This window comes from Labrus mixtus, chromosome 11 (assembly GCF_963584025.1).
Source record: "Labrus mixtus chromosome 11, fLabMix1.1, whole genome shotgun sequence".
NCBI lineage: Eukaryota > Metazoa > Chordata > Actinopteri > Labriformes > Labridae > Labrus > Labrus mixtus.
In genome coordinates, this window is record NC_083622.1 from 7,357,538 (window position 1) to 7,378,886 (window position 21,349).

The 21,349-nt window shown below is 44.3% G+C and overlaps 3 protein-coding genes across 6 annotated transcripts; 1 reads left to right on the forward strand and 2 right to left on the reverse strand.

The window, feature by feature from the left end:
- Positions 1–520: 520 nt before the first annotated feature.
- Positions 521–4,246, reverse strand: scnm1 (sodium channel modifier 1). Of its 2 annotated transcripts, none has more exons than XM_061049790.1 (8): positions 4,106–4,246; positions 3,540–3,610; positions 3,360–3,448; positions 2,669–2,763; positions 1,965–2,065; positions 1,755–1,873; positions 1,533–1,653; positions 521–1,439 (listed from the first exon to the last, which is right to left on the reverse strand). In XM_061049790.1, the coding sequence occupies exons 1-8, from the start codon at positions 4,154–4,156 to the stop codon at positions 1,328–1,330; spliced, it is 759 nt and encodes a 252-aa protein (XP_060905773.1). In that variant the 5' UTR covers positions 4,157–4,246; the 3' UTR covers positions 521–1,327. The 2 variants fall into 2 exon arrangements, with proteins under 2 accessions (XP_060905773.1, XP_060905774.1); XM_061049791.1 differs by having other exon boundaries at positions 1,533–1,629; positions 4,106–4,235.
- Positions 4,247–5,104: 858 nt separating this feature from the next.
- Positions 5,105–10,301, forward strand: lysmd1 (LysM, putative peptidoglycan-binding, domain containing 1). The gene is made up of 3 exons (XM_061049793.1): positions 5,105–5,517; positions 7,637–7,959; positions 9,079–10,301. Exons 1-3 carry the CDS (start codon positions 5,338–5,340, stop codon positions 9,278–9,280), a joined length of 705 nt encoding a protein of 234 aa, XP_060905776.1. The 5' UTR covers positions 5,105–5,337; the 3' UTR covers positions 9,281–10,301.
- A 277-nt stretch (positions 10,302–10,578) lies between these two features.
- Positions 10,579–19,911, reverse strand: tnfaip8l2b (tumor necrosis factor, alpha-induced protein 8-like 2b). Of its 3 annotated transcripts, none has more exons than XM_061049794.1 (4): positions 19,410–19,911; positions 16,530–16,708; positions 12,337–12,660; positions 10,579–11,502 (listed from the first exon to the last, which is right to left on the reverse strand). In XM_061049794.1, the coding sequence occupies exons 2-4, from the start codon at positions 16,575–16,577 to the stop codon at positions 11,260–11,262; spliced, it is 615 nt and encodes a 204-aa protein (XP_060905777.1). In that variant the 5' UTR covers positions 16,578–16,708; positions 19,410–19,911; the 3' UTR covers positions 10,579–11,259. The 3 variants fall into 3 exon arrangements, with proteins under 3 accessions (XP_060905777.1, XP_060905778.1, XP_060905779.1); XM_061049795.1 differs by having other exon boundaries at positions 16,542–16,708; positions 19,410–19,909; XM_061049796.1 differs by lacking the exon at positions 16,530–16,708 and having other exon boundaries at positions 19,410–19,896.
- Between the last annotated feature and the right edge of the window lie 1,438 nt (positions 19,912–21,349).

A 21,349-nucleotide genomic window follows, 5' to 3' on the forward strand; every position in this document is an offset into this window, starting at 1 on the left:
GTAGATCATGGACTGTAAATATGAATGTTTGAAGCCTGAGTGACGTCACCCGTCTGTTCCTGCAGGGGGCGCTGGAGTCCCATCGATGGCGGTCTCCGTGCTGGAAATGCTGTCTCAGCCTAACTTTCAGTCAACCTAACGACGGGCTGAGAGCTGGAGCTGAGGCGGGTTTTAAGCCTCCTGACAAACCGTTACACTGCGCTCACCTGTCAATCAGGTCAGCTACACACCTTATTGTGAATAACTCTTATCCTTCATCAAATCAAAACTGATGAGTCATCAAAACATTCACCCCCTGTACAGTGTGTGTCGATCGAGACATGAGCTAATCAGACCTATTTGGTTTTTTTTTTTAACCAGGCTGTAAACATGTTAATCTCTGCTGTAAAAACAGACTTTTTAGAATGGGTGTGTATGTGACTTCCTGTGCTTCTGCAGCCAGCCTCTAGTGGACACTTGAGGAACTGCAGGATTTTATACTCCTGCATCGGCTTCATTTTTTAACACCAGACGTTAACGCTTGACGTAGACACAGTTTATTTATTGTTATTTTCCAAATAAGACTTGTAAACATGTTAATAGTACCTCAAACATGTTTACGCCTCAATCAGAGAACGCACATCCAAGCACGATGCATACAGATGCAGGACAAACAAAACATATCCACAGCAGAAAAAAGAGAAAGTCCAACAGCGTGAATTCCTTCCATAGCGGAAGCCCTGTTGTCGTCTGCCTTCAGATACGAACCCAACCTGGCCCACCTCCGGTGAAGGCATGGGACATGTGAGATATAACATCTAATAATTACAGAAAACTCCTAAGTGTCCCGAAGTAAACTGAACACTGAGAAGGTGAATTCACTGTGGCGGTGACCTCTCAGTCACAGGAAGACTTTTATTTTTACACCTACCCTCATTTATCGTCTCTTTTACAGTTAAAGGGACAAATATTTACAAAGAGAGCATCGTGCTGCATCGAAGACGACCTGAAACAAGAGGCTGAGAACATAAACTGATTAGGAAAATGTTCACTGAAGCAATAAATCAGGATCACAGGATCGTTTTCTTGGAGCCTCCTGGCTTAATTTTTTGCACCCTTTGGAGTTTTCCCTTTAAAAGAGAGCTGGTTTAAGGACACAATAGAGGCATTAACAGCTGAGTTCATGTTGTGAGTTCATGTTGTTCCCAGAGTTAAATAAGAGCAGGAGAAAAAGCAAACACTCAAAGGCTGATGGATGTTACAGATCTGGTAAAGCAAGTCTTTGAGCCTGGAGGTCCGGCCACCGTGGCACGAGTCCATATGTGTCCTCCCACAGCTCTTTGTCCTCTCAGTGATTTGTAGGGAGGGAGGGCAGCGAAGGAGGCTCCTCGTCGTCTGAATCAAACTCCACATTCTCGTCTTTAACCCACTGGCCGCTCCGGTCTCGTAACCATCCATCACTGAGAAAGAGACAGAGCAGGTTGAACTGGAAACAGGAGACTAATGTCGCGGTGAGATCAATATGTTCATCCTCACTTCAGACAGTGTCGTACCTTTTCAGTTTGAGGTAATGCTCCAGCTCTTTCCTCCTCTCAGCTGTTAAAGGCTGCTCCTCCTGAGTCCCAGCAGCCACAGAAGCTTTCGTCTCTTCTGATTGATGTGACGCTTCATCGGCTGCAGGAGACAAAACATGCAGACAGTTAGCCTCAATCAACCCAGACTTTCCCTGAAAAGAAAATAATCTCATCGTAAAGATATCTAACGACGGATTCTACCTGCAGAGCACTCACTACAACCTCTCTGTGATAAATGGTCTGAACTTTCAGGTTCCCCGCGCTCTCCTTCTGGATCAGACGCTGTGTTGATGCTCTGATGTCCTTTATCAGATTTTGTGCTAAAAAAAACCAAAGAAACAAAATATTTAGGTTTTCACTTTTAATGTCCTTGTATTCCTTATTTAGGATTCAAAGCAGCCCCTCCCTCACCTGGTCGTCCTATGGCAGCTGCTGTACGGTACAGTCTTCAGTAATGCATGATGTGTCAGCCTTCGTGTTTGTGCCAGTAAAGGGGCTGAAGAGGACGGCTCCTGAAAGCACATCGGAACGACACGTTTGGGAATGCACAAGTGTCCTAAATGTGACTCAGAGCTCTCAAACGCTCCGTCAAGTGCTGCTTATGTTTCTTTTCCACGATGGACAGCACATTTTAATCAGTCAGGGTCACGTGTTAAGTCACAAGGGCACGGCACAATGCGTTCAACACGGGACAGCAACATGGATCGACAATGAAGAAGATTGTTCCCCTTGTGTTGTCGACGATAATGATCCGTCAATGACTTTCCACATGGGGACCAATCAGCGTCACGCTCGCCTCGCTAATTCCGAGGCTCCAGAGACAAGTTTTCTCTCCGACAGCGCGAGTCAGGAGGTCGATACTGAGACAGCAAAAATCTTAACCTGATAAAAAATGAAACTAGCAAACCAGCTTTAAAAATGAATTTAGCTAAACTAAAAGTGAAAACAAAAAGTGAAAACAAAAAGGGGCTCAGGTAGCCTAGTGGTTAGTGCGCGCCCCATGTACAGAGGCTGAAGTCCTCCAAGCGGGAGGCCCGGGTTCAAATCCGACCTGTGGCTCCTTTCCTGCAGCAACTGGACATCAGACAAACATTTCAAAATAAGCGTAAACCAACCTGTCTCTCGTCTTCGGCCTGGACGTAGTTCTCATGTTGCCTTTTTGTTATTTCATTCTTCAAACGCGCTTTCTTTCCATAAAATGACTTTAGTCCTAAAGAAACAGTCAAAAGAAAGATGTTTATAATAAGTCAGCACCTGTGTGTCCAATCAGACTTCTTCTTCTTCTTCACCTTCTGGACTGTATTTGTCTCTTTTTCTCATGTCTGTGACTTTCTTTTTAGGTTTGTCTTATATTTTGTTTTTTTACTGCTGCCATGTTGGCCAGGCCTTCGCTCGAAAAAGAGGTCATTTGATCTCAAGCAATTCTTGCCTGGTAAAATAAAGGTTAAATAAAAATATATAGAAGAATCTAACGTCAAAATATACCCTACGCCTGTAAATAAAGGTTATGCCCCCCCCCCCCCACCCACAATGTAATTATTTTTTATCACTTTATTGTGATATTATTATTATTGTTATTATTATCACAGGCCGTGCATCGTGTAGTGTCGTATCAAGTTTTACAGCTTTTCCCACGCCTATAATAAAATGAGCAGTATCATTTCATTCTATAGAGGTAGAAATGTTATTAAACAGTATTTACTACATATTTATCTCAGTAAGTCCCTGTACTTTTCTTATTTAAGGATATGTTATGAACTAAACATCATACAGAAGAGAGAAGACCTTCACAATTTAAAGTCTCACCTTCTAGATGCCGTTTCCCCTTCCGGTGGACGGTGAGCATATCAACAGTATCAAACACTGGGCGGTAGGAGCACACAAGACAGGTGTATCTGCAAACACACCACACGAGTCATTCCAGCTGTTAGTCACAAGTGAGCTAAGTAAGTGTTAAAAACAGCATAAAGTAAAAGTTTATTTCACCTTCCATTCTTCAGAAGAGCTCCTTCATCTTCTGGTATAAAATGTGACAGCAGATCGGCCACGCGACGTTTCTGAAACACAAACAGGTGTTTACGGTTTTCAGGTGTTATGCCGAGAAATGCATCCCTGCATGAAAATGTAAAATACGACAGACACAATTTATTCACTGCCATATTTTGCATCCACCTTTAAAATACTAAGATGCCGTATTTTGAATCCATTCTTAAATATTCTCTGCAGACACTTCAGAGTCAAATATTGTTTGCAGGTCATATTTATGAATTAATCAAAACGGGTCTTATATCGAGTCCACAGCACATTAAAGACACTTATATATATATGTATAAACTTCTCATACTTTGTCGTCACAGATCTGCCTCAAGTAATCAGATTTATACCGTTTTAAAACACTTCCGCGACTCGCATGCAATCATTGGAAGGGATGCATTTCACGACATTACACCGGCTAAGTGGCTAAACATTAGCTCGCAGGATGCTAAACCATAACAACACGTAAATCTTCAGCTGAAGTCTGAGTTAAAAGAAGTTTTAAAATATCTTTCTACCTTCAGGATGTTTAACTGACTCTTGTCGTCCCCTTCCCGTTTAAATGACATGATTATTGTGACTGACAATCTGGAAACAGATGACCGTTTAGAAGACTACGTTAGCTTGTGCTTGACAACACCGGGCCAGTTAGCAAAGTTGCGTTCATGGTCAAAGAGGAGAAATTGGATATCATAGCTGTGTATTTAAATAGCGCCATTCATGTCACTTTTAAGGTGGTTGATTAGGCCTACAATTCGCTATTTAACATGTTTATTTTAGTTGCACATGATTTGAGACCATGCAACCATTGTCCAATCCGAATAAACAGCGCAATCAGCTGCATTATTTCTTTGTTTTGTTTGAACAAGTTCAATATAAAACATTATAAATAATTCACATGTAGTTTGTCTGACACATAATCGACAGCGATATGGGCAGAAATCTTTTATCGTTGTGTGCCATTTTCTTATTTCCTTTTTTTTTAAAACCGAAAACTGGATTAAGTTTTAGTAATTCTGATGATCATGAATGCAGCGCTAGTGACGAATCACGAGATTGACCCTGCTGCATTCAGTGCTTCTCAGAGAGTCCACACTTTGATATTGAACGGTCGTTTACAAGTTTTAAGAGTTTATTAAGTCGTTAGGTTGAAACAACATGTGAGCATGGAAACGACATGGCAGATATGTTTTCTTTATATGTTAATAAATTATATAGATAACGTTATTGGTGCAACCCAATCACATTATAGAAGATACCGAATAATAATAATATTAAAGTAATTCGAATCTAATAAACGATTTGTTAACTAATAAGGATGTTTTACCAACAAGTCAATGTTTTCTTTGTGCTGAATAGTTGTGGCATATTTCTGTATAATATAGCAACAAGCCCAGAGCAAATCGGGATGATTTAGAAAGCCAACAAGAGAATTACCCAGACTAAATTTTCCCGACTATTTCAACCACACGTGAATGCAGCGTTGCTCCACCCGGCAGCCATGGCAACATAAGGCAGCAGCAGCAGACGGCAGCAGTCTACGTGAGTCATGAAAACATGAACGCTCACAACTTTCCAGGTGTTTGTTTGAGATCCTGTAAGGTAGGTTAAACCTGCAGAGGAGTTTTATGTTTATAAATTCGACGGATGATGTTAAGATAGTCAGACAGAGTTAAACACTCAGAGAAAGGAATGAACGTCAGAATTAATTAAGTTGCTGATTTAGGTTAGCAGGCTAACTAATCTAGCTATGTCCGGGGACCGAGCCCCTGTCCCATCCGGAGGGAACGGCCTCCTCCGGGGGAGTCGAACCAGATCTTACGGCAGTCTGGTCCGGTCTCCGCTGTCCCCGGTCCGACAGAGACGCATTGAACACAAACTTCAGCCGGGAGAAACCCTTCAAGGCTTGGCCCTGAAATATGGCGTGTCTGTAAGTATTAATCTTTTACTAATCCTGAATCTGAAATAAGATTACTAAATGTAAATGTGTAATTTGTTAAAATATTAAAGCGTTATGGTTCATTTTAAAATCTTGATGGCACCACATTGATATTTTTTTAAATTCTGAATACATAGAAATAAATAAGACTGAATATTACTAAATAAACCTAAAATATGAAACTGCCTGTTTTTTTAAATGAAGTATATTTAGCTTCTTCCCACAGGCCATAAGACTTTTGAACACGAAAAAAATAATCCCTCCATTCCCCCTCAAACCCCCACACAGGACTGTAAAATACAATATAACATACATCACAAACGTGCAATATATTTATCTGTATAGTCATTTTACTCATAGCTTTTCTTTTTATATTTTTTTATATCTGCACCTTATTTTTCCATGTAAATACTTCCTGCTGTTTTTATCCTGCACTACAACGAGCCAAAATGCAACGAAATTTCGTTCTTATCTGCACTGTAAAGTACAAGTTTGAATGACAATAAAGAAAGTCTAAGTCTAAGTTAGCTACAAGGGCTGCACAATGAATTGCAGTTTCATCGTTATCGTTATGCAATTATAATAATAACACATTGGACTTAAATAGTGTTTTCAGAATACTCAAAGGAAACAATTCATTTAGCCGACACTTTTTATCCAGTAAGAACAACGCAAACAAACAGCTTTAAGTCTGATTGGACACACAGGTGATCAGGGGCAGAGCAACAGGTGCTGACAGGAAGTGATCAGGGGCAGAGCAACAGGTGCTGACAGGAAGTGACCAGAGGAAGAGCACAGTTGCTGACAGGAAGTGACCAGAGGCAGAGCAACAGGTGCTGACAGGAAGTGACCAGAGGAAGAGCAACAGGTGCTGACAGGAAGTGACCAGAGGTGCTGACAGGAAGTGACCAGAGGAAGAGCAACAGGTGCTGACAGGAAGTGACCAGAGGTGCTGACAGGAAGTGACCAGAGGAAGAGCAACAGGTGCTGACAGGAAGTGACCAGAGACAGAGCAACAGGTGCTGACAGGAAGTGACCAGAGGAAGAGCAACAGGTGCTGACAGGAAGTGACCAGAGGCAGAGCAACAGGTGCTGACAGGAAGTGACCAGAGGAAGAGCAACAGGTGCTGACAGGAAGTGACCAGAGGAAGAACACAGGTGCTGACAGGAAGTGACCAGGGGAAGAGCAACAGGTGCTGACAGGAAGTGACCAGAGACAAAGCAACAGGTGCTGACAGGAAGTGACCAGAGGAAGAGCAACAGGTGCTGACAGGAAGTGACCAGAGGTGCTGACAGGAGGTGACCAGAGGAAGAGCAACAGGTGCTGACAGGAAGTGACCAGAGGCAGAGCAACAGGTGCTGACAGGAAGTGACCAGAGGAAGAGCAACAGGTGCTGACAGGAAGTGACCAGAGGTGCTGACAGGAAGTGACCAGAGGAAGAGTGACCAGAGGTGCTGACAGGAAGTGACCAGAGGAAGAGCAACAGGTGCTGACAGGAAGTGACCAGAGGAAGAGCAACAGGTGCTGACAGGAAGTGACCAGAGGCAGAGCAACAGGTGCTGACAGGAAGTGACCAGAGGAAGAGCAACAGGTGCTAACAGGAAGTGACCAGAGGAAGAGCAACAGGTGCTGACAGGAAGTGACCAGAGGAAGAGCAACAGGTTGCTGACAGGAAGTGACCAGAGGAAGAACACAGGTGCTGACAGGAAGTGACCAGAGGCAGAGCAACAGGTGCTCAGACAGGTAGAGGGTTGGAGCCAGGATGTAGAGGGCTTTGTAGGTGATGATAATGAATTTGAAGTGGATACTCTGGGGGATGAGGAGCTAGTGGAGGTTATGAAGGACGGGCAGGTGATGTGGTCACGGTGCAGGAGTCTGTGAGAAGGCGAGCACTAGAATTCTGAATATATTTGAAGTTTCTTGAGTATTTTGGATGAAGAATACACATTAAAACTGTGAGTCAGCACTAATACACAATCTTAAATGTGTATTTATGTATCGCACGCCATCGTTATCACATTTTAGAATAATGTTATTGCACATGGCGTCATGCAGGCCGTGCAAGAACTTTGTGTTCTTAAAGACTGACAAGGTTTTCTTCTCTTACAGATGGAGCAAATCAAGAGAGCGAACAGACTGTACACCAACGACTCCATCTTTCTGAAGAAGTCCCTGTCGATCCCCGTGCTGTCGGACTTGAATCACTGCGGTAACGGGCTGGATTTGGATTTAGGGGACAGCGAGGACGACAGCCCTGGCGGCGCTTCTGCTCAAAACGGACGCGCGGTGGGGGGCACCTCTCGGGACAAACAAGACGACGGCAAAACAACAGGGCCAGACCTTACTCCGGTGGATTTTTTGAAAAGGTTGGATGACTTGATTAATCAATCTAAAGAGGCTGCCGTCAGAGGATGCCAGGGAGCAGAGCAAAGGTGAGTCTGCACTGTGTGGGCTCTTTGGGTGCCTCGCTGCTTGTGCTGACACAGTCATGCTCCATGTTCGGGGTGTGAAATTGTCCGTTCAGTTGCACATTGTAGACGCGTCTGTGCTGCTCCAGTGGGAAGTCATGTAGAAAATTCATAGCTTTCAGTCACATGACCGGCGCAGAGGCCTGGAGGTCAAAAAGAGCTTAGGAAACCGACCACTGAGGCTGCAGTACAGGATTGTTTATTTAACGCATGTTTACTCACCTGACAACCACAGAAAAACTGTTTTGTTCACGTGCGACTCTTATACAGTACAACAGGACACTATTTAAATTTGTAAAATAAAAAAAGGGAGTGGTGGCATGAAGCATTTGTGTGCTGAATGCTGATAAGAAAAGCGCTTACCACGATTGCTAGCGATGCTAACATTAGCCGACTCTGTACCAGTTTTACACTCGGCACCAGCTTCTCTGCAAAGCTGCTTTTTATTTAGAAATTCCTGAAAACTGAAAAAATGTGACTGAAATTCTTCCAAACAGTCAACTTAATTCAGGATATCTAACTTCACAGATCAGAAATGTTTGATTTAGTCACTCTTCACTGTTACCATAGTTACGCTACACCACTCAAACGCCTTCTAGTGTATTTGCGTCATGACTTAAGGTGAGAGGACGCAGCCAAAGATCGCCTGACGGTTATGTTGTACGCCCTGTGTTCAGAGGCGATAGTCCGCGTCGCAGCGGCCGTGGGTTCAAATCCGACCTCAGCCCTGCTGCGTGTCATCCCTCTCTGCTCTCAAAGTTTCCTGTCTCTCTTCAACTGTCCTATCTAATAAAGGCAAAATAGACAAATGAAAAAGATTAAACCCAGGATCTGAAGTTGTCACCATGTCAAAAATAATAGCGGTAATAAAATGGGATACACAGGATGTATGGGGTTACATCTGGCAGCACCACTGGATGATACATACTCTTTATGATGAATGTGATTCATGTGTATGTTTAATATTTGATCAGGACTCGTGAACGCAGCCTATCAAAGCATCTCTGAGAAAGATGAAGGCAGGCTCACATGAGTCTTCAGACTGACTGTTATCGTCTCTCATCTCTTCTTCGTTCTCCTCAGGGTTTCCGCCTTAGAAGCAGCTTGCAACAGCAGGCCATCAGACAGGCGGCAGTTTACGAGATCGCAGAGTGTCGCCTCGTCTTTCAGAACGCAGCAGCAGCAGCAGCAGCAGCAGCACGCGGCACACGGGACGCTACCGGCGACCATCACCAAACTCACGAAGAAACTGAGAGACAGAGAGGACGAGATCTTCCAGCTGTGAGACTTTGTTCCTGCCATCTCCAGCGGATCATTAGAGACACTTTAAAAGGAATAGTAATAGAGCATTATGGACAGAGAAATATAACTCCTGTGAGGACGCCAGCTAAGACCTTTAGAAGGGGAAGTTCCTCTGAGGCTTATTGCACTTTTACAGTTTATTTATTTTTTGAGACACACTGTAGATTATGAAACAGATACGTGTGCTTGGCTTCTTTTAACATCCTGGAAATGTTAGAAATGTGCCCTCACATGTCGGTTTCATCATATGACTTATTACACGGTCAATTGAACACGTGGTGGTCTGAGTGTTCTGCTACCTCACAGCGTCAGATTGCAACACTGGCCGGGTACAAAATAAATCCCATTCATTGTGGGATTTAAGAGCGGCTGTGAAGTCGACCCGTGTCTGCTACTGCTCCTGAGTTTGATCCATAATGTAGCCAAAGATTTAAAGGTCATATTATACAAAATACACCTCACACTGCTATGTGTCCCTACTCCCTCTGTAATCCCCCCCAGTGATGAGAAAAGTTCATCCTGCCAGCTCAGCCTGCTCCACTTTTCAGAAAGTGTGTGTTCAAACAGGCCGTTTGGAGATGTTCAGGAGGAGGATATGAGACCTTTAAAAAAAAAAAAAGAAGGAACTTTTCGAGTATTGTAGGATACATTTTTAAAGAAAGCGTTTTATTTTTTAGTTAAAGGCGTATTTTGTTATTTCTTTAAAGCTTTTATAGGTTGTATTTTCAGATTTTAAAACAATGTTTTGAAGATCTGAAGTCGTAGGATACCATGTTTCAGGTGGACGCACGCACGTTTTTAGCCCTCATGAAGGGAACGCAAGAAACGACTGACTTTCATTCACACTGCTCTTTAAACTGCCTCTAACTTTTTAGTTCAACTGTTTTTAGTTAAACTTTATGTATTAGTCTAATCAAAGGCGTCATGCCCATTAAACCCCCTCAGAGTTTTTAAAATCTGACAGTATTTATGGAAGAGTACTGATTAAAAAAGCTATGAAAAATTAGATTTGCAGAGGATTACTCAGTGTGAAACAACACTTATTCTGCCTTTGATTATAAGTGTTTCAAAATGCAGAAAATTGCATCATTCTTCCCATGTCTTTTCCGAGAAGGACCCCGCCTTGACCCCACTCCAACTTAGAGCCCCTGAGTTTTTTGGCTTGCATGACGGCCCTGAGTCTAATCCACATCATTGATCACACAGAGAAGAAAACATATTTTAGCAGGAAGGTGTTACATCATTTAACTTGACCGCTGTTTATTAAAAAGTGTCCATATGTCTGATTGTGTTGCCTCTTTATTTTTTAATGCAAAACAGAAGACTTTGACCTGTGATTATGAATCGTAGGGTTAATCCTGCTCGTTCACTCTTCTCCACTGAAGAGTCTTCTTGTTGTGAAGCTGGAAACACAAAGTGTCGCTCATCGTCTCTGTGGGGATATTCGCTTTATTGTCGGCCTTGTACTCAGTGCGCCTCAGTGAATACCTTACAATGAGCTGCTGAAGCTTCACCTTGACCACTAGATGGCAGTGCTGCGTTACAGTGATACTGTTGCCCGTCCGTTTCCTTTTATGCAATCTGCACAGGCACTTAAACTCCTCCCTAAAATACACAACATCAGTAGTTTGGAACATTTCAAGGTCTCATATTAAACACATGATGACATCATCTAATAAAAACAGCTGATATAGAAGTATAAACCAGTTTCTGTGAAATGTACGTCACACTAACACAGCATGTATCACCTTTCAGATTAATAAAAAACAACTTTATTTTTGTCCCACTTGTTCTCTGAGGACAACAAGGGGCGTTGGTTTTGTTCTCAAATCTCTCGCCTCACGTCGCCAGTCCTCGGCAGACGTAGGACAAAAATCCTCCATCAAGTTCTGAGTCTTGTGTGAGTCCGCCCGTAGATCTCCCAGTGTCTGACTTGATTTTTTTTTTTTTAAAACGTTTATTTCATATAGTCCCCTCCTCCACCAGTTTGTTGAGTCCTTTGCAGATCTTGGTGAGGTGGGGTCTGAAGGGGCCGTCGGGCTCATACAGTTTGGTCAGGAGCTCGGGGTCGGAGTAATGGTTGAACACGTGGTTGATGCGACCGTGGGACTTTGGGGTGAGGTGGCTCTTGACGAGCTTCAGGAGCAGGTCTCTGCAATTGGTCAGGAGTTCGGCCATCACGACCTTGTCGAAGGTGAAGTCCACCTGCAACGGAAATACCACGTCAGCAAACGCTCTCTACTCACTGAAAACAGAAAAAAAAGACTCTGGCGCTCAGAAAAAACGCTAGGTGGTCCCAGCGCCAGTGACCGTGTTTTGGGCTACCTGGTTGATCCTGCCAGTAGCATATGCTTGTCTCAAAGATTACGCACGGCCGGTACACTGAAACTGCAAAACTTATTAAATCAGTAATGGTTCCTTCAGTTAAGGTAAGCTCCCATATCTCCTCGTGTTCACCTTTCATTTTGTCAGTACGTGAAACTTATAGAGCAGCTTTGAATGACTTATTGAGATAGAAAAAACCTTCACACATGCATTTCACAAGACAGGTGCGTAGCAAAGCTAAACTCAAGGGTAAACTCCTGCACGCTAACTTGAAAACAAACATTTATTGGCAACCTTTTCGGTACGAGACCTTCATACAGTGTGCAGGAGTTTACCCTTGAGTTTACGGGCTGTCGAATATGTTGTTTAACTTTGAAATGCTGCCAGATTTCCCTCCCATTTATTGGTTATTTAGTTGCCATTCAATTTAAAAAGCGGTGAAATGAAATGATGACTTGTCAAATTCTTATTGCAGCCGAAACACGGTATTTACTCTTTACAGAACTCAAAACAGTCATAGGGTACATTTACCGTCCAGGATCATCACATCTGTTTTAATGACCTTAAGTGTAGATTGCAAACCTTACTGGTGTCAGTACTTCTAGTCTGACGTGTTTTCTTGACGGAGTGAAGAACTTTGATTTGAGATCAGTAGCAGAACTTCTGGGTTTTGAAGCCTGCGCGTGTTCTGAACGAGTAAACACAAACTGGTACCTCGTAGAAGCTGATAGCCGTCATGGCCCCGAAGTGCAGCTTCTTCTTAAAGTCCGTGGCCACCACCAGCTCGTCTGTGCTGAAACGGTTGTTCTTGAACAGCACGCCGATCTTCACGGCGATCTTGATCAGGTCTTTGATCACCTTCTGGGCCTCGGATTTGTTCCCCGAGTACTCCTTGGAGACCCGGTACAGCTCGTCCAGGATCTCGCTGGTGGTGTCGTCGATGAACATTTGGACGGAGCCTTTGGTGGCCATGGTGCTGAGGAACTTCTTCTGCACCCTCATGGCCAAGTCCCTCGAGCTGAAGGACTCCATGGTTACCTGAATTTAAGAGAGAAGGAAAAATGCATTTTAATAACGATGTTGTTTTTGTGATCATTATTTCACCGCTCGCACAGTTTAGTGATTTAAATCTGCAGACGTTTCACGACTTGATGCCAAACCATCCCAAGCTTGCATTTGGCGCTGTGGACAATTTAAAAATACAAACAAAGAATCTCTAAAATGATCGTGGAAGCATTGCAGTTATGAACAACGATGTATTAAAAGAGAGTAATGATGCGCTCAGTGTCGCAGAAGCACGACACAGCAGGAGCTCCACATACGCACACACTCAGCTATGCGCACACACACATTACTGCGCTCCCCCTGCTGGAGCTGTCTCGCCTCTGTCTCGCCTCTGTTCCTACCTCTGAAGACCGTACAGACGGGGGATCAAATCGTCACCCTGTTGCGCCTCTGCAACATTCAGATTGAAGGTGAAACGTCACGGGGGCGTGTATTTACCGCGGCTTGAAACGGCATTCTGAATAGGGCTAGTATTTCAGGAATAGATGCCCACATAAAAACCATCCAGAGTCAAAAATATTGACAAGTTAAATGTTTTCTGATAAGACTGACGTTCATTGATGTGTATTGCAAATTGGGACGGAGCGAGTAGGGGATGGCGTGCAGCAAAGGGCCGAGGTCGGACCCAAACCCCAACCTACATACTTTATTAATCCCTGAAGGAAATTCTGGTTTACACTCTCACACACAAAGGCCTGAAATACACACATGCACAAACACGACCTGTGGACATGCACCAGTGGTCAGAGTGACAAGGCTGTTACGCAGGTAGCACACAAGGGCACCTCTGCATTCCTCGGGTAGTGACCTGGCACCTCGCCAGCTTCCAGAACAACTTCCATTTTTGGTCTGCACCGGGACTTGAACTTGGGACCCTCCAGTTCCCAACCCAAGTCATACAGACTGAGCTACTGCCACCAACATGGAGCCTTTTAAAACCAGCGCTTTACTGTGCTAAGCTAACACTATAAAAATGTGACAAGATAAGAGTAGAAATGTCTACTCTGTTCAAACTCTGAATTGGTTGCAAAGTAAATTACGCCTCAAAGAACCCATCAAATGTAGTTTAACGCCATGCAGACAACTCAGCCTTCGAGGCAACACAGTACCATCGAGGGTTAACTAAAACTTGCAGGTCTTAACGAAGATAGTTTGTTATTATACGGGAAATAGTGAAGATATATATTTATACACAAAGCCTAAAAAAATGTAAGAACCATGTTTGGCTCTCAGCACATCTTCAGTCTCTTCAGTGCCAGATTTGAAGCAGCTCCAGGTGGGTTGAGGGTGCTGGTGGGGGGTGCGTTGGGGGTTAAGTGCCAAGTTCAAGGGCCAAATGTTGTTGTTGTAATGAGGGCGGGGGGAGGGCAACACATGTTCACTTCTCCCATCCAAGTTCCCCCGAGTCATTTGGGGATTTCCTCCTCGTTGTGCTCGTGACTTTGACTCTCTAACCTTCACAAATCCAGACACTTTCTTCTAGACATCATTTAAAGGCACTGCACGACTCTCTGTGAACAGTTAAGCTTAAATATTAGTCCGTCTATTAAAGATGACTGATATCCTCACGAGGCTGCACGCTGACAATACTCACCTTTATGTCATGTCAGGTCCAGTGTTTGTTTTCATGTCATATAATGACAAAGGGGAAAAGTACCATGGAGGAGACCCTGCGGACGCTTCTAATTTCTCCACTGAGATTTCAGCACACCTAGCATCCATCCCAGAGACCCCCAGAGGGAGGGCGGTTATCAGAGGGATCAGCTGTTTACAGAAAGCTATGACACACCACATCATCCACTGGTTTTCTTTGATGGTCAACATACTTTGAATATTCCTTTTTGATAATGTTTCACTTTAACCATATCTGTGACATATCAGCAGACAGATTTGAATAAATGTATTTACATAGGATGACATCATCAGGGGGGCGTGTCCAAACTTTTTTTGGACTGAAGTGGCCTAGTTGAGGAACTGGCTTTATGCAGGGGCGGCATGAAGTCTGTGTGCACACACAGGAATTAATTTGAATTAGTTACCATTTCTAGCTGCACGAATCATGTCTGCTTAGCAACAAATCTTCTTAGCTTGATTTTTAGGACTCAAGAAGAAGATGTATGTCCAAAGTAAACACATAGAGTTTTATAAAATTTGCATGCAAACCCCTGTGCACGGTCTAACTTGCGAAAATAGAAAAAAACAATTTTTTGCCAATGCCTGAAACATGCTCGTTACTTCGCTGCAAGTTAGAAAGTGTGCAGGAGTTTGATTACAGCGTTTATGGAGGAATTCCTTTCCTATGCATCTGTCTCATGAAATGAATTTGCAAAGTATTTATTTACAATTGAAGGTACTGGTAACAAAAACAATGCTGTACGGACATGTAGAGCAAACTACAAGTCTGTTTAAGCACAGTCAGGATAGCCGATTCAAAAACAAGTCTGTCCTCTGACCAGTCAAAAAGCCAATCACGGTTCAGGATTATGGTAGTGTTGTAGTACTCGAGACCGGTCTTTTTGGAGGTCTTGTCTCGGTCTCAGACTGGGCGGACTCCGGATTTTAAATCAAGACCGGTCAAGACCACCACTGATCGGCTATGTTTCCACGTCATGACTGGGATTAGAAGGAAAACGCCTCTTTCCAAAAGAACAAATAACTTCAATTAATTCATAGTTTAATTTTTATCCCCCGGCTACGGCCGCAACCTTCCCGGTGTTACAGTCTAAGAGAGTGACACGCCCCCTAAACACAAGATGAGGATTTGTCTGTGATATTTATGGTCTTGGTCTTGTCTTGGTCTCTGAGCGCTCTGGTCCTTTGGATACGGCCCTGGACCTTCTTAGATCAAATTTAGCTGATGTTCTTAGAACATGCACCAAAACAGGGCAAACAAGATGAAGTTTAAAATTCCCAAATCATCAAAATATCAAAACATTTAAAGGATCCAAGTAGCACACATCTAATACGCTCTGCCTGCAGACTTTTGTTGTTGCTGCTCTGTTCAGTTTGACATCTTTGTTATAACAACAACAGAGCGGAGAAGAACACACCGGCAGACAGAAAACACAAGGAAGAAGTTTCCACCATTTGGGGCTCTGCAACGGTCTGTGGCAGAGTGGCCAGCAAGGGATACGAACGTCATCAACCGCCTCCAAATCACTCGGGGTGAATTTTCCTCAATATTTTCCTGCTCCATTCTCACGTCGGCTAACTCTACTACAGAGGGTGGCAGGAAGAATTCTGGTGTATTCACAATGAAAAAGTCAGCTGTTGCAGCTCACCACGAAAAAAAAAACTTCTAGGATTCTTTCAGGATCTTTTTGTGCGTGTGTGAAAGCCCCAAAAGAGACAGGGTTTCATTTTGTTTCAAAAAGTGTGCAATGGGACTGATCTTACACTGTGACTGTCTGCAGTAAAAACTCACTCCTGGCCTGTGTGGACAAGCAATTGTGAGGAGCAGGTAGGCTGCATAGCTGAGGCAGGTCCATGCCTGCTGTTTCCTGATTGTATCAGTGGTGAGGAGAGAACAGCAGTGAGCACCCTGAACCCAGTGGCGACCTTAATTATCATCCTGGGGTCCGCCTTTGGGTGAAATAACAGATGAAACAAACTGTGCATTAGTAACAACACATTGCCTGTAAGCTGTCAGGGAAAAAGGGCGGCCTGATTTAATGCGCCTGTCTTGGCTGCTTGTGCTTCATCGACAGCTTACATAAACGATGATATCCCTGTTGTTTGACTCCACTGATGCACAGTCAGCAAATGACTTCACAGCTCACAAATAAATGGAAACGTGAACCTTCTGTATTAACGGTCACATCATGCAAATAGGCGGCGCTCACCGTGGCTCTCGCCGTCTCTGGTGTGCACTGCGATCCCCGCTGCAACATCCACAACGAGCACGCCGTCTCTTTTATAGGATCTCTCTCTGGGATCCATGTGTACGCCCACAGCCATTCATTTTGAACAAGTGTCACTTTTCTAATAGCTTGCTTGCTTTGTTACAAACGCTGTGACTTCCCTGTTGGGAATTAAAGAACATTCATTAGATTAATTCACCGTTAATGGTGATAATGGAAGTGAAGCAGCGTGATGTTGCTGTTTCTGATTCATGCTTCAATCTCATTTATTCGCTAAAAAGACTACAGGGATTTGAGCGACATGCACAGTGTGTAGTCATCAGCCAGGATCCCACATGGGGAAATGTAACTCTGCAGCAGGAGGCCGCTCCCTGCTTGACTTTTCTTTGCATCTAAATGGTTTATTTTAATGCGCGTGTAACGGAGGGGGCTGTCGAGGCCGTTTGGAGAGCGTTGAAACACATCCCCGATAAAGCTGCACATTGCCATTAAAAGTCTTTCATGTAATGGATGTCGCTCAGTCGGTCACCTCGAGGACGCTCTAAATGTTGAGCATCAATTTTCTGCTGCGTGCGGACTGAAGAGGCCTTTAAACCGTTAGCTTGTTGTTTACATCCAGCGGTACACGTTCAAGTGTTTGTTTCTGTCCCAAATGTCCGCTGGAATCGACAAGCAAATGTGCGCCGTGTGGGACCGAACGCCATGCAGAGAAAGACGTGACAAATAACAGAGCAGAGGTGTGACTAATGCAGTCAAGATGGTTTTATATATGTGCTTTCAGGGTATCTAACTTCCAGGTAGTGAGGAGTCTTTAACAATAATGCACAGTCAAAGAGAGCGTGCTGATTGTTGGAGGCATGCAGGCGGGCTGCAGAGGTAAATATTTAGCATTCCTCAGATGACTCCAGCAGTTTTTGTGTACATGTGTGAACCTGCAGACGTGGACGTGCATTTTTTGGAGTAAAAAGTAGTTTCCTGTTGTTTTCCCTGGCAGGACGGTTTGCAGAGAAATGATTGGATTTTTTTTTCTTTTTCCCCCCGACAAACACAGGCACACATACACAGAGAAGATAAAATGACTCAGATGATCAGAATGTGTCTTCAGTTCAGGAAGGCCTCGATGGCTTTCATCACCAGGCGTGGGATGGGGTAGGAGCTCTGATTCACAGACTGATTTCATTTCATACCCAGTTTTCTGGGAGCTTTACATGTACGGACCAAACGTCGCAATACCACCAGAAATCTGTGGCGAGCAGTGAAGTGATCAGCAAGTCAGACCAGCAAAACACAACAAAGAAGAAAACTTTGAAAAACTTCAAAGTTTTTTGAGGACCCACAAACATATATATATGTTGTTAAATCTCCCGGGCATAGGGACAGACGACTACAACAGAACAGCTGGACGGAGAACGGACGGGAACTGAATCTCAGTCATGCCGACGTCAGACTACACGACCTTTATGTCTGTTTCGGTGGTCACTAAGGCGATCACAGAGCCATAGAATCATGCCATGACTTCACCGACAGACTTGACAGACTGCTGTATTCTAAAATAAGAAATATGAAAAAAGGGAGAAGCTTTCTATTCATGATGTGAATCTGAATCTGAAAAATATCTGCAGGAATAATTTGTGTCCCATTTCCCGGGTTAAGATATCAACCCTCACAGCTAATTATCCATTCAAGAGTATTTCCAGGGCAGAGGCAGAGGAGTGGGATTGAGATTATGTTTGTCAGCCGGGGGTCAGGACTGCAGCCTTTGATGCGCCTGAACAACGAGAATGTACGAGAAGAAAACACAGAACGGCCATACGTGCCACTCAGTGCAATGCAAACAAGGAGGCTATTGTTGCAGAGGTCATCGCGGAGCTACGAGGGGGCAGCTTTTTTCTTGACCTGGGAGGAATGATTATTTATTTTCTCCTGGCGGTGGACCGAAGAGGGTTAAACATTCAACGTAAAAGATTTTTCTGTGTCCTCAGGCGACAGCTCAGTGTGCCAGGATGAAGTGTCACTTCCGCTGCGTGTTTTCAAACGAGGGCATCGAGGCAGAGGGGTTGAGATGTGCACATCTTGTTTTTAACGGATGCTCTTCTGATCTTCATATTTCATCTTTTATGCAGGTTTCTAAAGACTGAATTGGCTTCATATTTAGTCGCCTTTTTGATTCTTCAAATCTTTAGTTTTAGGATGAATTCTTTTCTAATATTTCTTTTCAACAGACAAAGTATTTTGCAATCCTCAAAAAGCCCGTATTGCAGTTTCTCTTTGAGCCTTACACAACCCCCTCTGAATTGTCATTGCTCAACTCCACCGCCCCGCTACGATGCCTCACAGGGGGAAGCGAAAGACGCGGCAGTTGGCCGCGCTGCGGGGAGTCGGCAGCAGAGGCCCACAGCTCGTGTCTGTCCCTCCTGTGAGTGACACTGCTCCCTCTCGCTGTCTGTTTCTCTCTGACTTCAACAGGCTTCAAATCAAAGTTTAGGCCAGTGTGTGCGGGGAGGGGAAGTCCACTGCCTCGAGATTTGAGTCGAGCAACTCCCAGCGTGTGCAAACTGTGCGAGTGTGAGCCCTACATCTGTGCATGTCACTGTACTTGTTCCAGCATGACTGTGAGCGTACATGCACATCTCCAAGGGCCGCGCTCGAGATGGGGAAGTGCAGAGAAGTCGCATAATTTGTTCCAATCACCCCCCCCCCCCACCCCCACCTTCTCAGTCTGTCTCTCCTTTACGCCAACTTTAAACACTCTTAATTTTTTCCAGGAACAGAAAAAGGAGGAACAACCTTTATCGAGGCCCCCGGAGGATTGTTGTTTTTTTCCCTTTTTTCTGACACATTATCACCACAGAAGTGTCTTACCTGTGTGAGCGTGTGCGCTGCTGAGTCCCCTCTCCCTCCTGGTCTGTGTCAGATAAGTCTCTTCTCTCTCCCTCTGCTCTGCCTCAGGTTGACAGCTCGGACCCGGTCGATTTAATGAGATCCCTTCATCTTCAGCACGAGCAGAAACAAAAACCTCAAAAATGAAAAACAGCCCTCCTGCTGCGCCTCTGTCACCCTGTCTTAAGATAATGTTGAGTTGCACTTCCTTGAGGAACTAAATTGTTATGACACACCCCTCAGCTGTGAGTGTGTCTCTCTCTCTTCCTCTCTCTCTCTCTCTCTCTCTCTCTCTCTCTCTCTCTCTCTCTCTCTTGTGTTTCCCTCTGAAATTCAAACTCTTCAAACTCGCTCTCTAGCCTTCTCTGTTCACACCTTGGCTCTCTCTCTCTGAATCCGTCCGTCCCTCTCTTCCTGCTCTGGTCTGTGACTCTGCTGACGTTGTGCCTCTGCTTGTTCTGACAAGTGAAAACCCCACAAAGAATTTAGCAATAATCTAGTGATGCAGCCGCTTGAAAAGGGAGTGGCTTAAACCCTCTTTTTGTGTTCACCTTCACTGGAATGCGGCTCCTGTCAGAGCTGCCGAGCTCCGGGTCCCTCCCCGTGTGTCTCTTGTTCAAGGTACAATCACAACAATGGGTCAGTCATGAGCGTGTCGCACTCTGACACATGTGCACGTGCACTGAAACTGAACACCGACATGTTGAACTCCTGATTTAAAGGTTCATGGACAAAATGCAGCTGCAGCAAACTTTCACTCTTCTCTTTTTATCCATTCCTGTCGGTGACAGCAAATAAGTTTTGTCTCCCCGATTCAAGATTTCTAGTCGATCTTTTATTTGGGTGATCTGATGTGATCTGATAAGTTGTGCTGCTAACATGAGCCAAAGAATTCCTCTGGGACAGCTGCATGACATGTGCAAAAGTCATGAATACAACAAGCTACCTTCTTGGCTGTAGTATCTCTTTGGCACATGTTTGATCAGCTCCCTGAGAGGGAGGATGTGTAGCATGTGTTGAACTGCTGCTGTTGTTGTGTTGCTCTCTATCAAGCAACAGTTTCCGGCAACGTGAACGCCCTGGAGAGAAAAGTGGGAGAAATGCATGCGTATACCTGGTTTCCCATCCGCTATTTAAATTCAAAGAAGAAGAAGATCTTCGGCTTCACACGATGATGTCAGAGCGAGGGCGTGTGAAATGATGCATCCAGGAAGTAATCAGCTTCAGTTATTTAAATCAGCGGTTCTCAACTGGTGGGTTGGGACTCTAAAGTGGGTCGCTGAGCTGTTTTCAAATGTGTGCCTGGAAAGGTGAGGTGCAGGATGAACAGATTTGTAGGGTTCTCCTCAACAGCATCGTTTAAATCCTCCCCCCTCGATGTGTGTTTTTCAGTTTTTTTTCGATTCACTGCTCCCCGTAAAGCAGATCGCCCCTCGGGGATAATAAAGTTGACCTTGACCTTGAAAAAAAATGTGTCAGAAAGTTTGTGAAGTGCTTTTCACACAAGTTTGTTTTCGATCTGTGTCTTTGTTCTGTCGCATTTTTAAACCGCTTCGGGTCCAAACTGCTCAATCTTTCCTTAAATAAATCTGATTGGCTGAAAAATATTAGATATTTTGGTCGTGATTGATGAAGGAGTTGGTGGTGTGTCGTCGGCCGGATTAGTTGAGAATGTTTGATTTATGGGGCGCCTGTGGACAAGTGGTTAGTCTGCGCGCCCCATGTACTGAGGCTGCTCGAAGCGGACGGCCCGGGTTCAAGTCCGACCCGTGGCTCTTTTCCGCCATATCATTCACCCCCTGTACAGTGTGTGTCGATCGAGACATGAGCTAATCACACCTATTTGTTTTTTTGAACCAGGCTGTAAACATGTTAATCTCTGCTGTAAAAACAGACTTCTTAGAATGGGTGTGTATGTGACT

What these genes read in the sequence shown, in the direction of transcription:
- scnm1 (XM_061049790.1), bottom strand. Translation starts at nt 4,156, where the DNA reads ATGTCATTTAAACGGGAAGGGGACGACAAGAGTCAGTTAAACATCCTG. An exon ending in AGGCCGAAGACGAGAGACAG is followed by an intron (nt 2,066 to 2,668) that starts GTTGGTTTACGC and finishes ATGTGCTTTCAG; the next exon opens with GAGCCGTCCTCTTCAGCCCC. An exon ending in TTGTAGTGAGTGCTCTGCAG is followed by an intron (nt 1,654 to 1,754) that starts GTAGAATCCGTC and finishes TGTCTCCTGCAG; the next exon opens with CCGATGAAGCGTCACATCAA.
- lysmd1 (XM_061049793.1), top strand. Translation starts at nt 5,338, where the DNA reads ATGTCCGGGGACCGAGCCCCTGTCCCATCCGGAGGGAACGGCCTCCTC. An exon ending in CCCTGAAATATGGCGTGTCT is followed by an intron (nt 5,518 to 7,636) that starts GTAAGTATTAAT and finishes CTTCTCTTACAG; the next exon opens with ATGGAGCAAATCAAGAGAGC. An exon ending in TGCCAGGGAGCAGAGCAAAG is followed by an intron (nt 7,960 to 9,078) that starts GTGAGTCTGCAC and finishes CGTTCTCCTCAG; the next exon opens with GGTTTCCGCCTTAGAAGCAG.
- tnfaip8l2b (XM_061049794.1), bottom strand. Translation starts at nt 16,577, where the DNA reads ATGTTGCAGCGGGGATCGCAGTGCACACCAGAGACGGCGAGAGCCACG. An exon ending in CAGAGACGGCGAGAGCCACG is followed by an intron (nt 12,661 to 16,529) that starts GTGAGCGCCGCC and finishes TCTTAAATTCAG; the next exon opens with GTAACCATGGAGTCCTTCAG. An exon ending in CGGCTATCAGCTTCTACGAG is followed by an intron (nt 11,503 to 12,336) that starts GTACCAGTTTGT and finishes TTTCCGTTGCAG; the next exon opens with GTGGACTTCACCTTCGACAA.